At 34.6% G+C, this 14,961-nt stretch overlaps 1 protein-coding gene and 1 long non-coding RNA gene across 2 annotated transcripts; both read right to left on the bottom strand.

The window, feature by feature from the left end:
- Positions 1-370: 370 nt before the first annotated feature.
- Positions 371-4,344, bottom strand: LOC130013162 (uncharacterized). The gene is made up of 2 exons (XR_008788510.1): positions 2,407-4,344; positions 371-2,346 (listed from the first exon to the last, which is right to left on the bottom strand). It is a non-coding gene; the product is annotated as an uncharacterized LOC130013162 (long non-coding RNA).
- A 30-nt stretch (positions 4,345-4,374) lies between these two features.
- LOC126825552 (serine/threonine-protein phosphatase 6 regulatory ankyrin repeat subunit A) lies at positions 4,375-11,917 on the bottom strand. Its single transcript, XM_056101984.1, has 5 exons — positions 11,133-11,917; positions 10,649-10,700; positions 9,319-9,360; positions 4,412-9,148; positions 4,375-4,379 (listed from the first exon to the last, which is right to left on the bottom strand). Exons 1-5 carry the CDS (start codon positions 11,190-11,192, stop codon positions 4,375-4,377), a joined length of 4,896 nt encoding a protein of 1,631 aa, XP_055957959.1. The 5' UTR covers positions 11,193-11,917.
- Between the last annotated feature and the right edge of the window lie 3,044 nt (positions 11,918-14,961).

The following is a 14,961-nucleotide window of genomic DNA, read 5'->3' on the forward strand; positions in this document are numbered from 1 at the left end:
CCCCTCCCCCCACATTTTCACGTGTAAATAGCCCTATTTTGGCATTGTTTGTTTACCTCATTACTTCATTTGGTCGCCAATGCATAATTTTGAGACTGACAGCACTTATTTTGAGACCCAAGTATTTTTTTCCTGGGGTGTCACCCCTCCCCCCACACACGCACAAAGTTCGTCCCTCCACATGTGCCCGTGTAAATAGCCCTTCGGGTAGCACAAAACAACCAGGAACGGTGCACATAAACGGTCATCTCTTGGCAGACAAAATGGGTGGTGGGTGGAACTGTCGCTTCATGCGTAACCTTTGTAAATGAAAACTGCATTAATCTCAGAAGAACCGAATTATTGTATTAGTAGTTATAAATACTAAACAACAGATTAAAAACATTTTATTTATTTAAAGATTGAATTTTTAAATTTACATCCAAGATGTAAAACATTTAATCATATATACAAGATGTAAAACATTTAATCAAAAGCTACAGTAAAGTATGTCGTTAAACACCATTTCATTTTGTTTTCTGTAATGTATAGTAATAGTTTAAATAAATATTAATCTAATGAATCTACATTTCTACTCTTGTGTTGACATATTAAATCCAATTCTGTTTCTAGGTATTCTAATTCTTACAGGTGAAATCACTGCGCAGGTACAGTAATTAATCTTGACACCTTTCTGTTTTTATATAAATTTAAATTGATTAAAAGAGATTGTTATATAAGAACACGGACTATTATGGGTAATTAGTTGGCATTAAGAATACAACATGCCTTGTTCCTGATTTATTTATCATAACGACATATATATAGAGCACATCCGTCTCTCAAGCGTTCACAGGATATGACGTCAATACAATATATAAATAACTTACAATAAAATATTAAATATATACCTTCCCTCTACAAGACCTTTAGCTTGTCTACGATATCACCCTTTAGTTATAATAGGATATGACATCAATAAAATATAATATATAAATATATCTATATAACTTGTACAATTAAATCAAATATATTAATATCTATATTTAACTTGTAAAGCTTCCATAAGATTTTTAATAAGAACTATCAACATAAAAAACAAGGGGGGGGGGGGTATTCAACTGAGGCTCCACTGTTTCTTATAGCAAGAGGGGTTTATTCAACTGAGACACCCCTGCTTCTGATAGCAAGAGGGGGTTTATTAAACTGAGACACCGCTGTTTCTAATAGCAACCGAGGCACCACTGGTTCTAATAGCAACCGAGGCACCACTGGTTCTGATAGCAAGAGAGGGTTTATTCAACCGAGACACAGCTGTTTCTGATAGCAAGGGGGGGGGGGGCGTATTCAACCGAGACACCGCTGTTTCAGATAGCAAGAGGGTGTTTATTCCAAAGGTTTGGAGTGTGATAAGAAAAGGTTTTTCTATATACCAAGAAATAACAGCTATTGTATTCACTTCATCGGTTCCTTGAAGGCGTGTTAACTTTTAATATGGCAGATGTATTGACAGAGTAACATTATTAACATATATTGTAACTAAATAATAAATTCGTAAAACTATGTGATAAATAATAGTTAACACGTGTACATTTAAACATAAGGAATTATTTGACATCCAAATTTTAATTTCATTTCATTAATATATTCTACAAGTACAAATATTTACTGTCATGGAAATTAACAGATTTAGATGGTTTATTTCATTTCATTTCATTTCTAACTATTGGTGCTGTTTACATAGTGGACAGGGTTGGGCCCACCGGTCCTCGTGGTACCCCAAACCACACATTTTTGACAACAATAATCTGTCTTCTACTGACAAGACCCTGTGTTTAAAAGATAGAGTACCGAAACAGTCATTACAAAGTCAAGACTAAAGCCTACCTAAAAAACTTGTGTAGTGAACCAGGCAAAACGTTGGCGAAAGGTATAATAAAATTAACAATACACGTTTCTTATTGTCAACAGACAGATGATTAAAATCATGAACCATAGTTACACGAGGATACAAAAAACATGACAAATGATAATTAAACCCTGAATATACATGTAATAAGATTAAATATATTGATGATATATAGGTAAATATAATCATTATTCAGATCATTCAGATCTAACTGATGTATACCTGGTTTAAATATAATAATTATTTTTGGATCAATCACAATCATTATTCAAATCGCTTAGTTCTAAATTATGTTTACATTTGTTTTTATTGATTTTATACCACTATCTTTAACTTGTAAACAAATACAATAATAATCATAACGACAAGGTCGAATATTCATGTTTATATTTAATACTCAGGTGGGTTAAATGTGTATTATACTTATTATATATTACATATTATGATTTGAATTAGACCTTATTATATATTACATATTATGATTTGAATTAGACCTTATTATATATTACATATTATACCTTATTATATATTACATATTATGATTTGAATTAGACCTTATTATATATTACATATTATGATTTTGACGGGAAAAGGGTCAACCAAGAAAATATCACTTTCAAATCTTCTACATGCGCAGATTAAGGATTATCATTTATCGATCAAGCTCGTATTAGTTTTGAAAACAAGTTATTGGCATATTGGAGTATATATAATAATAAATTCTTTTACATATGCAAACGGACAAATTGTTTAGATCTGTTCCAGTGCAATAACGCGAAAGAGTAAATTCATCATTTAATTTTGGGCTTTTTGAATTTTGTTGAGTCTAAAACTATTTGTTAACCTGGAGTAATACGAACCAATACCATGCGATTGTTAAAAGTACCTTTTGAGATAGTGACATTGAACCTTTTCGTGAGGATCAGGTAAACATTATGAGTGAAACTGAAATCTTTGTTATTTTTGACGCGTCTTCATTAGACCATTTGGTGCCGAACAGTAAAGTAGGTCGTTAAACACCATTTCATTTTGTTTTCTGTAATGTATTTTTCTTGATTTAACTAGAAACTTTAAATATACAGAACATGAATATTAACATATTCTCGAGTATCAACCTCGTTAGATATAAATATTAACATATTCTCGAGTATTAACCAGGTTAGATATAAATATTAACATATTCTCGAGTATCAACCTCGTTAGATATAAATATTAACATGTTCTCAAGTATCAACCTCGTTAGATATAAATTTACATATTTATAATAAGTACTGGATTATGTTCCACGACTCCATTATTTGACAAGAAAACATGGCATTGCTCTTGAGTCACGTAATAAACATTCTGTTGATTTTTTCTAATTTAATAATGACCTAACAACACGTACACTCATAGGCGTACAAGCTGGGGGGGCTGGGGGGCGGCCGCCCCCCCCCCCCCCATTTTGGGCACCAAATGCTGGGAAAATTTGGGCACACAATTGTACTTTGTAAAAGTTGTATAAAAAAAATATTGTGTTCTTGAATGTGTCCAATTTAACAGCGAATTTATTATTATGATGTAACATACTAAGAACCTAACTACATTTTTTGGACACCAACCACCACCGCCCCCCCAGTCAAAAATTTCCCTGTATGCCTATGCGTACACTTCATGGTGTTTAATGTCCACACGACACAAACTAGGTCATTTTGGGACTAACATATGGGAGGAAGCCGGAGAACCCGGAGAAAACTAACAAGGTTGGAGGATATGATTGAAGGTAATGTTTATATGATTAAACTATCTTTGCACCTTTAGATAAGAGGAAATTAATCTTTTCCTTCCGTCCAATCTTTGTTTTAAAACACCAGATCAAAGCTGTCATATTGTCATCGTCAGTATAATTTACATCGTATCCAGCATCATTGACTAAATATTTCACTGTTTCTAATGTACCTAGATAACAGCTATGATGTAATAGATAATTACATTTATCATAGTCATCCTCGTCCTTCAGGACATCTTTATATGGTCGACATATAGTGATCTGAGCACCTTTTGATATCAGAAAATAAATCTTTTCCATCTTTTGAATCTTTGAAAAGAAACAACATAATAATGGAGTGTCATTGTCGTTATCTATATGGTGTATATCTAATTTAACTTCATTTACCAAATACTTAACGGTTTCAGTGGTACCACTTTGACAAGCGTGGTGTAGTAAACTGAGGTTAGATTTATCTACTGTATCCAACTCACCACCATTTGACGATAATATCATCAGTTTATCAACAGGGTTAATCTCAGACCAACAACAAAAAAATGCTGGTGTACGACCATTATTGTTTTTGTGATTAATGTCTAAGTTTACTTCATTAACCAAATACGTAACGGTTTCAGTGGTACCTAGTCGACAAGCGTGGTGTAGTAAACTGCGGTTAGAGTTATTTACTGTATCCAACTCACCACCATTTGACGATAATATCATCAGTTTATCAACAGGGTTAATCTTAGAGTGACAACAAAAATATGCTGGTGTACGACCATTATTGTTTTTGTGATTAATGTCTAAGTTTACTTCATTAACCAAATACTTAACGGTTTCAGTGGTACCACTTTGACAAGCGTGGTGTAGTAAACTGAGGTTAGATTTATCTACTGTATCCAACTCACCACCATTTGACGATAATATCATCAGTTTATCAACAGGGTTAATCTCAGACCAACAACAAAAAAATGCTGGTGTACGACCATTATTGTTTTTGTGATTAATGTCTAAGTTTACTTCATTAACCAAATACGTAACGGTTTCAGTGGTACCTAGTCGACAAGCGTGGTGTAGTAAACTGCGGTTAGAGTTATTTACTGTATCCAACTCACCACCATTTGACGATAATATCATCAGTTTATCAACAGGGTTAATCTTAGAGTGACAACAAAAAAATGCTGGTGTACGACCATTATTGTTTTTGTGATTAATGTCTAAGTTTACTTCATTAACCAAATACTTAACGGTTTCAGTGGTACCACTTTGACAAGCGTGGTGTAGTAAACTGAGGTTAGATTTATCTACTGTATCCAACTCACCACCATTTGACGATAATATCATCAGTTTATCAACAGGGTTAATCTCAGACCAACAACAAAAAAATGCTGGTGTACGGCCATTATTGTTTTTGTGATTAATGTCTAAGTTTACTTCATTAACCAAATACGTAACGGTTTCAGTGGTACCTAGTCGACAAGCGTGGTGTAGTAAACTGCAGTTAGAGTTATCTACTGTATCCAACTCACCACCATTTGACGATAATATCATCAGTTTATCAACAGGGTTAATCTTAGAGTGACAACAAAAAAATGCTGGTGTACGACCATTATTGTTTTTGTGATTAATGTCTAAGTTTACTTCATTAACCAAATACTTAACGGTTTCAGTGGTACCACTTTGACAAGCGTGGTGTAGTAAACTGAGGTTAGATTTATCTACTGTATCCAACTCACCACCATTTGACGATAATATCATCAGTTTATCAACAGGGTTAATCTTAGAGTGACAACAAGACACAGCTGGTGTATAACCATTATTGTTTTTGTGATTAATGTCTAAGTTTACTTCATTAACCAAATACTTAACGGTTTCAGTGGTACCACTTTGACAAGCGTGGTGTAGTAAACTGAGGTTAGATTTATCTACTGTATCCAACTCACCACCATTTGACGATAATATCATCAGTTTATCAACAGGGTTAATCTCAGACCAACAACAAAAAAATGCTGGTGTACGGCCATTATTGTTTTTGTGATTAATGTCTAAGTTTACTTCATTAACCAAATACGTAACGGTTTCAGTGGTACCTAGTCGACAAGCGTGGTGTAGTAAACTGCAGTTAGAGTTATCTACTGTATCCAACTCACCACCATTTGACGATAATATCATCAGTTTATCAACAGGGTTAATCTCAGACCAACAACAAAAAAATGCTGGTGTACGGCCATTATTGTTTTTGTGATTAATGTCTAAGTTTACTTCATTAACCAAATACGTAACGGTTTCAGTGGTACCTAGTCGACAAGCGTGGTGTAGTAAACTGCAGTTAGAGTTATCTACTGTATCCAACTCACCACCATTTGACGATAATATCATCAGTTTATCAACAGGGTTAATCTTAGAGTGACAACAAAAAAATGCTGGTGTACGACCATTATTGTTTTTGTGATTAATGTCTAAGTTTACTTCATTAACCAAATACTTAACGGTTTCAGTGGTACCACTTTGACAAGCGTGGTGTAGTAAACTGAGGTTAGATTTATCTACTGTATCCAACTCACCACCATTTGACGATAATATCATCAGTTTATCAACAGGGTTAATCTTAGAGTGACAACAAGACACAGCTGGTGTATAACCATTATTGTTTTTGTGATTAATGTCTAAGTTTACTTCATTAACCAAATACTTAACGGTTTCAGTGGTACCACTTTGACAAGCGTGGTGGAGTAAACTGTGGTTAGAGTTATCTACTGTATCCAACTCACCACCATTTGACGATAATATCATCAGTTTATCAACAGGGTTAATCTTAGAGTGACAACAAAAAAATGCTGGTGTACGACCATTATTGTTTTTGTGATTAATGTCTAAGTTTACTTCATTAACCAAATACTTAACGGTTTCAGTGGTACCTATATAACAAGCATACTGGAGTAAACTACGGTTAGATTTATCTACTGTATCCAACTCACCACCATTTGACGATAATATCATCAGTTTATCAACAGGGTTAATCTCAGACCAACAACAATAAAATGCTGGTGTACAACCATTATTGTTTTTGTGATTAATGTCTAAGTTTACTTCATTAACCACATACTTAACGGTTTCAGTGGTACCACTTTGACAAGCGTGGTGTAGTAAACTGATGTTAGATTTATCTACTGTATCCAACTCACCACCATTTGACGATAATATCATCAGTTTATCAACAGGGTTAATCTCAGACCAACAACAAAACACTGCTGGTGTCCAACCATTATTGTCTTTCTGGTTAACATCTAACTTCGTGTTATTAACCAAATAATTAACGGTTTCAGTGGTACCACTTTGACAAGCGTGGTGTAGTACGGTACGCTTTTGATCATCGACAACTTCCAAATTAGCACCTTTCTTAAACAAATATTTGATTTTTTCAACTGAATCAACACATTCTTTTAATACATTTACATCAATAAGTTCGATGTAGCTTTTGTCTGTAATTAAAATATCAAAGACTTCCTTGAACGTTTTAATATCATTTAACATAGTCGCTTCAGTCATAAATGGCTGTCTTAGTTTGTCTTGTATATCTAAACGAGTTAAATTTTTAATTAAATATTGGAGGCATTTAGTATTTACAACTACAAGCGCTTCTAAGAATGGAGTTCGCCCCTCTTTATCGGGATCATTATCAGGACATCCAGCTTTTATTAACTGACGAAGAACATCACTGGAATCGATATCATTCCTTCTACCTTGAGCAGCACAAGCTGCATGGCTGGGTAATCTCCCCATGTTATCTCGTTCAACCACAGAGGCACCATTTTCTATTAAGATTGATACAGTTGCTGTTTTTCCCCTGCCTGCGGCCAGCTGAAGTGGTGTGCAACCATCTTTGTCTTTAGCATTTAAATCAAACCCCTTTTCTACGAGAAAATTAATTATATCGCTAACATCGTGGATAGAATCACAAGCGTTATGAAGAATCGTTCTTGACTTGTTATCTAGTGATTTTATATCAAAGTTTGTATGTTTAGTATCAACATGTTCAATAACACTTAAGTCACTAGAATATACAACAAAGTGTGGCAATGTTACTAGGTCATCATATTTTAGTTCTTTCAATAAGAGATCAAGTTTTTCAATAGGTTTAATTTTTGAAATAGCACCTAGACTGATCACATCCCACCCAAATTTGGTTTTCTTGTCAACCAGTTTAGGTAAATTGTCTTGAAAATATAAGAGAATTATTTTAAGGCAGTCGATGTCACCGTAAAGGGAAATATAATGCCAAAAATATCCCGATTCTTGTATAGCGTTTATTTCACCTAAACTGAGGTGGTTAACTTCACGCAAAAAATCGTTTATATCTTCAATGTTAAGAAACTTTGACAAGAAACTGCTGTCAAGAAAAGCAGAATGGGTCAAAATAACATTATTGTTATTCTGCAGTTCCCTCTTAAAACGAAAGGAAAGTTCGTCATAATTGTTGATGACAATGCACTGATCTGCTGGTTTTGTACTTACAACTGTCATCAACAGTTCAAAGGGACAATATTCTAAAGCCATTTTAATGAAATTTTCTGTAAAATGAGTTAAGAACGGCACCTCAACAAAATCTCGCAATGAAATCATTTTCATATAATTATTTTCAAAAAAGCGAATAAACGTTTCTGAAAGGTCCTTGACTTTATCGCGAGCTTTACATAATTCAAACTTTCTGTAAATTTCTGTCTCGATTGCCTTAATAACGTCCTTTACTTTATCATTGGGACGTTCTAGGTCTCTCATCGGCACATTATGTAAACAGAATACCATACTTAATGCTGTGTATACGTCTTTATTTACATCCCAAAACATTTTTAACTCTTGCAACATGAAATCATGGGAAGATTTGAAATCCGTCGGTAATTGACCACACGTTAAAGCTTTCCTGACAGAAGAGGCGATAGCCGGAAAACCAAAGTATTCATCGGTTTTTAAAATACTGATAATTTTATCCTCGTGTACTTTATAAAATTGCAGTATTTCTTCTTTTTCATCATAGTTTAAGGAAAATTCACCGGAATGAAGTTCAAGTTCTGTTTGGGTAGAAAATATTTCGTACTTATCTAAATGACACTTAGAAGACTTATAAATATAATCCCTCATAATGTAAATAAAAACTAGCTGACCCCTTTCTTTTCTAATTCGAAAATTTTCAAAATGTTTAGGCCATTGATCCTTACGATCCTTCAATGTATTATATTTACCATAGATGTCATCTAAGATTAACAAATACTTATCATCCTCAAAGTTAACTTTATTTAAATCACTTGGCTTATATATCAGCAATGGTGTATACTGTTGGTTCTTTGCAATAAATTCTTTGGCGATCATCTTCGAAAGCATGCTTTTACCATCGCCAGCCGCTCCTATTATACCCAAGACTTTCAGTTCCGTCAGTATCTCCAAACCTTTAGCATACGCTCGGGTCTTCACATACTTCTTTTCCTTCACATCGGTAAGACTGGCTTTAGTGTTGGCTGAAGAATACATAATAATATTATAATTAAAGTACGGAATTTAATACATGAGAAACTGTGAGGAATGTGGTGATTTTTGAAGATTAATAAGTTAAATTCACTATTGTAATATTGTTCAAGACATCTTGTTGCTGGTTAGGTAAATTTAAGTTAACATCTGTTCAATGTACCTTTCAGAATCCTCAGTTGTGGACTATCTCTATTCTTCTCACCTGTAATAAAATATAAACAACAGGTTAGCCAGTCCCCGATTACTAGCCATGTCTATTAGTGGGAAACCATGAATGTCTAAAATATTTTAAAATTTATCCTATGATAATACTTTTCATTTCTTCACACTTTCTTTTCGGATTAACATTATATTCAAAAAGCACACGTGATGCCGATATAAAGTAATGTTAATCCATGTCCAGATCGTGAGGATCAATATTCGGAAACATTATCTTTAAGGTTTACGAGGACCTGCAGACTATAAAAATTTTAAACAAGCGGTTGCCATGCAAGATACACCCACATTTTGCTAGCGATGCACAGAGAATAAGCTAAAAAAAAAAGAGGCGGTTTTTCGTACAATCAGGGACCGTAATCAAGGAAGCGACAGTCCGACATGCGCGAATATCGAAAGAATCCAAAGGGGTCGAACTCAGATGCCGTTATGGTGTAACGGTTAGATATATAAACTTTTTTTGAAATCCGATACAAATTGTGACCTCTGGAACGTTGTACAAGCAAAAGTGCGATATTTTGTAAATCAGGGGACATAATCCAAGAAGGGACAGTCCGATATGCGTTAATATCGACAGGAACTGGGATCTTTTGGATATAAACATATATTTTAAGTTTTATCAAACTCGGATAAAAATTGTGACATCTAGAGGGTCAACAACCTTGGTATTATAGGTTTACACTAATTGCGTACAAAAAGCTGCCATTTTGTTCTGCAGTTTTAGTTTGATTATCACAAAATTCGAACTCAACCTTCATTACGATATAACAGTGGTATATTAAAAATCAAATAAAAATTGTGACCTCTAGCAGGACCACAAGCTAAAATCAAGATTTTTCGTACAATCAGGGGACATAATCCAAGAAGTTACGGTCAGATATGTGCGGATATCAAAAGGAGCCGAGATCTTTGGGTCATCAAATACATTTCAAGTTTCGCCAAAATTGGATAAAAATTGTGACCTCCAGAGTGTCCACAAGCTAAAAACGTGATATTTCGTACAATCACGGGCCATACTCCATGAAGTTACGATCCGATAAAGGTCAATACCGACAGAAAACGAGATCTTTGGGAGATAAACCTATATTTCAAGTTTCGTCAAAATCGGATAAAAATTGTGACCTGTAGAGTGTCGATAAAAAATTTTTGGACGGACGGACAGGCAGAAAGGGTGAACGACGATATACATCCACGTGAAAATGTGGGCGTATGAAAATGAAAAGTGTAAAGAAGAATGGAATGGAATCCAGCATGGAATATTGTTATATACTTACCCAACCGATTGACTAAATCTGTGATTTGTTCCTCTTGAAGAATTTCACTCAGCTAAAAAAGCAAAACGAAAGAAACTTAGCTATTTGTGTTTAAAACACATAATTTTATAGGCATTTTGGCGGCGTAACAGTAATAGTTTAATTTAGTAATAGTTTGTTGATAAAATTGCTTCAGTCTTTTTCGAAAATGCGATTGAAACGTTTATCCTACCGTGTATCTCTCTATGTTTGCAAAAATGCAGGATGTTAAATCCCATTTCATTTGATTTCATGTGTCTATAATTTGTATCATTTGCTTGATAAAGACGAAAGTTTCCACTTAGTATTTAACTCAGTAATTGTGTATCCATAAAATGTAAATTTGTGTTGATATAATATTATATCTATCTGTCAGGTGTTGGTTAGATGGGTAAATTCTGGTAATTAATCCACGTATAGTTATTGATAGTTTCTGATCAATAGACAAGAATAGAAAATAACTTACATATTCTATGTTTGAATGTGTCTTCAATCTATTAATTTTAGAATCACCGCCATCTTTCATGTAATCTATAAGAACAAGTAACAAATAACAGGTTCTGTTTTATTTCTTATATAAATATTGTGGCTACTTTGACATTATATGATTGTTATGGGTTTCTCTAATTTAAACATACATTATGCAAGAGCTAAATCTGCCTATTGCAGGTCTTTGTTTAGGCCTGAAATGTTTTCTAAATGATTAATTAGACATTAATTAACTGATCCAGGCCATAATCAACTCTCGATGGCATCAGATTTCTCTGATATTAAAAAGATTATAACGGTTTAGCCATATTTTGATTTAATTTAAAAATAGAGGAGCGAGACTTAGCTTCGAACAACCAGTACGGTGGTTGAAATTATTGCAAACGTCTTGTCAAGCCTTCAAAGGCTAATATCTTCGCTCGCAATAGAGTAATTTAAATTAAATTTCGAATTATTCATTTTACATTATCTATTTTGGAACTGTTATAGCAAGAATGGCTAGCTCTTTATCTAAATATGACATAATGTCTCTTTAAGGAACATGTTAGTATTACTATGATTTGGATGATCTGGATCGCCATATAAAACAAGGATAATAGTGGAGTATAATTTATAGAACTGTTCTTGAGTCAAAATAGGCTGAACATATGAAAACAAAACTATGATAGTTATCTTTGTGCAATCACACAATGAATGAAACGTTTATTTCCCTAGCACCCAAAGCAGCACTCAATACATTGTCTGGTGGCTCATGTGGTGGGCTGGGGGTGGTCGTCACCCGAGAGGAGAAGTTATGATACCTAGTATTTCTAGACCGGGGGTGGGGGGGTGTTCAAGAGGTCCGATGCCGAAAAATTGGTGGGAAATGTGACAATGTTGATATAAATAATGATCATCTTATAGAATAGTAAAATATTAATTTATAGTATCTAAAGAAGTGTTTATGATGCCTTCATTTTTGGTTTACGAGGACCTGCCGAATATTACAATTTTAAACAAGCGGTTGCCATGCATTATACGGTCACATTTTACTAGAGATTGACAGAAAACATGTTAAAACGATTTGCATACAATCTGGGGCCTTAATACAGAAAGTTAGGGTCCTATATGCGCATATATTTTAAGTTTCATCAAAATCGGATAATAATTGTGACTTATAGAGGGTCCACAACCTTGATATTACACTGTTAAAAATAATAAGGTAGTTTACACCAATTAGGGTGGAAACTAGTTGCCACACCTAAATAGGGATAACTCCTAGCCTTTAGTGGTTTAAACCGATAACACCCAACTAGTGTAGAACATTACACCATTTCAGATGGAAACTAGTTGCCACTTCCAGTAGTGTAATCTGCCTGATGCACTCAAACATTGTAATGTTACACTTAAATAGTTTACACCCGTCACACCCGTGGGTGTAGATTAAGCATTACCCCTCAAGGATGTTTTTGTAAATTACATTTCCATTTTAATTAGAACACCAACACAGGTGTAATTTGTTTTGTTGGATATTTATTTCAAGCCAACGACTTCCAAGTTCAGAAAACTTGAAATTGGCTATAGGTCTCTATGATAATTAGCATAGCTTGGCTACTTCGCGTAATTTTACGACATTGAACTGACAAATAGGCCTATCCATCAGACTGATTCAGATTCAACTGCTGCTGGGCAACATATTATACTTTACCATTTCATTTAAAAAAAAATATTCTGGGCGAAGTTATCAGTGATTGAAGCTTTGATAAGAATAGCGTAGTCTTGATTTTTATTGCTACCATTGTTACGATAACAGATTAAATATCAAATTAAATTATTAAATGACAAACGTGTTTAAATACATTAAGGCACTGGCTCGGTAGCTTGGAGGTTCTGAGTTCGATACTTGTGCGGATGGATAAAAGACGAGTGGCGTGGCAACGTCTTGTGTACATATTAAAGAGCACGTAAAATAGTTGTTGGCAGTTGGATTTCGATAAAGGAGTAGGCTGCAGCGCCACTGTTGGGGCAAAATATCCATCAAAGTTATTGCCAACTGTTTGGTCTATGTCTGTCCTCATTGGCCCAGCCGGAGCAAAACAGTAGGAATATTATTCGCCAATTCATTTTATTTCATTTTCAATACATTAACAATCATGACCATCCAATTTCTATCGACTTGTGTATGAGTAACTCAGCAAACATCAGCAGACGCCAATACCCTACACTTAGCCTCGACTGTATGACTAAGTCTGCCATTGGAACTACTTTCAAGTTCCCGGATTACCAACGGCGTCGCCCATGACAAAGCCTTTGAAAATAGATTTAGCATACAAAGCCTTCAATGTCTGGAGGTGTTTTTTGTTTTCTCTAGTTTATCCGATTTTCTTTAAACAACTTTGCACTGAAAATTCTACACACTCTTCGAAAGACGCAATTTTGAGAACTTCTTTCTTGAAGCGGCAAGTTTTCCCAATAAGTAAACCGGTGTAGGTACATATCACTTACTGTCATACGCCGAGGCTAAATGTAGAGTACCGGAATCTGCCGAGGTTTGCCGAGTCGGGTATGGGCTGGTTATGTTTTAGGGGAGCCAGATTGAAGTCTATCTAAGAGCAATTAAACTATATCAATGGTGTTGAACCCACAGACTACCTCATATCGGTAAAATGACTAGGTCTGTCAGTTAATTCTAGTTTGCAGAAAAAACTGTTGTTGTCCAAATTTTTAAATAATCTAATTGTAATAGCTTTTTAAGAACTTGAAGGGGGGATTCCTCGTGAATTTGAGGTGGGGGTGACGATAATTCTTGAGGATGTTCTGATCAAGACTGGTTTAAATATAAAAACCAGCGGCTGTCAGGCAGGATCCACAAACGCGATTTTTTGTACAATCAGGGGCAATAATCCAGAAAGTTATGGCCTGAAATGTGCAAATATCAAAAAGACCTGAGACCTTTGGGATATAAAGATATATGTTTTAAGTTTCATCAAAATCGGATAAAAATTGTGACCTCTAGACTGTCCACAACCTTCGTATTACACACGGCCATTTGCGTACAAAGAGCAGTCATTTTGTCGGGCAGTTTCATTTCGATTTTCCCGAAAATCAAATTCAACCTTCATTTTGTTGGAATGGTGATGTATTTAAAAGGTTTTAAAAATAAAAAAAAAATTGTGACCTCTAGAGAATTCGCAAGCTAAAAATGCGATTTTTTAAACAATCAGGGGCCATAATCCAGGAAGTTAAGTTCGGGAATCCGCGATTATCAAAGGGAACCCAGATCTTAGTGTGTAATGATGTTCACACTTTTTTAAATCGAATAACAATTGTGACCTCTACAGGGACCACAAGCTAAAAAGGTGATTTTTTGTTCAATCTAAGGCCATAATTCAGGAAGTTACGATCCGATAAGCGCGAATATCGAAAGGAACCAATAGCTTTGGGTTATAAACATGTATTTCAAGTTTCATCGAAATTGGGTCAAAATTGTGACCTCTAGAGGTTCCATCACCTTGATTTACTAGATGTTTACACTATTTGCGTATAAGGGGCGGCCATTTTGTCCGGCAGTTTTGGTCTGATTTTCATGAAATTCAGACTCAGACAAAATTACAGTGTAACGGTGATATATTCGAACGTTTGTTTAAATCAGATAATAATTGTGAACTCTAGAGGGACCACAGGCTAAAAACACAATTTTTCGTACAATCAGGGGCCATAATTCAGGAAGTTATGATTCGATATGTATGAAAATCGACAGGAACCAAGATACTTGGGTTATAAACATGTATGGTCCGATATGTGCGAATATCGAAAGGAACTGAGAT

The sequence above is a fragment of the Patella vulgata genome, chromosome 6, assembly GCF_932274485.2.
Source record: "Patella vulgata chromosome 6, xgPatVulg1.2, whole genome shotgun sequence".
Taxonomy (NCBI): Eukaryota; Metazoa; Mollusca; class Gastropoda; family Patellidae; genus Patella; species Patella vulgata.

What these genes read in the sequence shown, in the direction of transcription:
- LOC126825552 (XM_056101984.1), bottom strand. Translation starts at nt 11,192, where the DNA reads ATGAAAGATGGCGGTGATTCTAAAATTAATAGATTGAAGACACATTCA. An exon ending in AGATTTAGTCAATCGGTTGG is followed by an intron (nt 9,361 to 10,648) that starts GTAAGTATATAA and finishes ATTTTATTACAG; the next exon opens with GTGAGAAGAATAGAGATAGT. An exon ending in ACAACTGAGGATTCTGAAAG is followed by an intron (nt 9,149 to 9,318) that starts GTACATTGAACA and finishes TGTATTCTTCAG; the next exon opens with CCAACACTAAAGCCAGTCTT.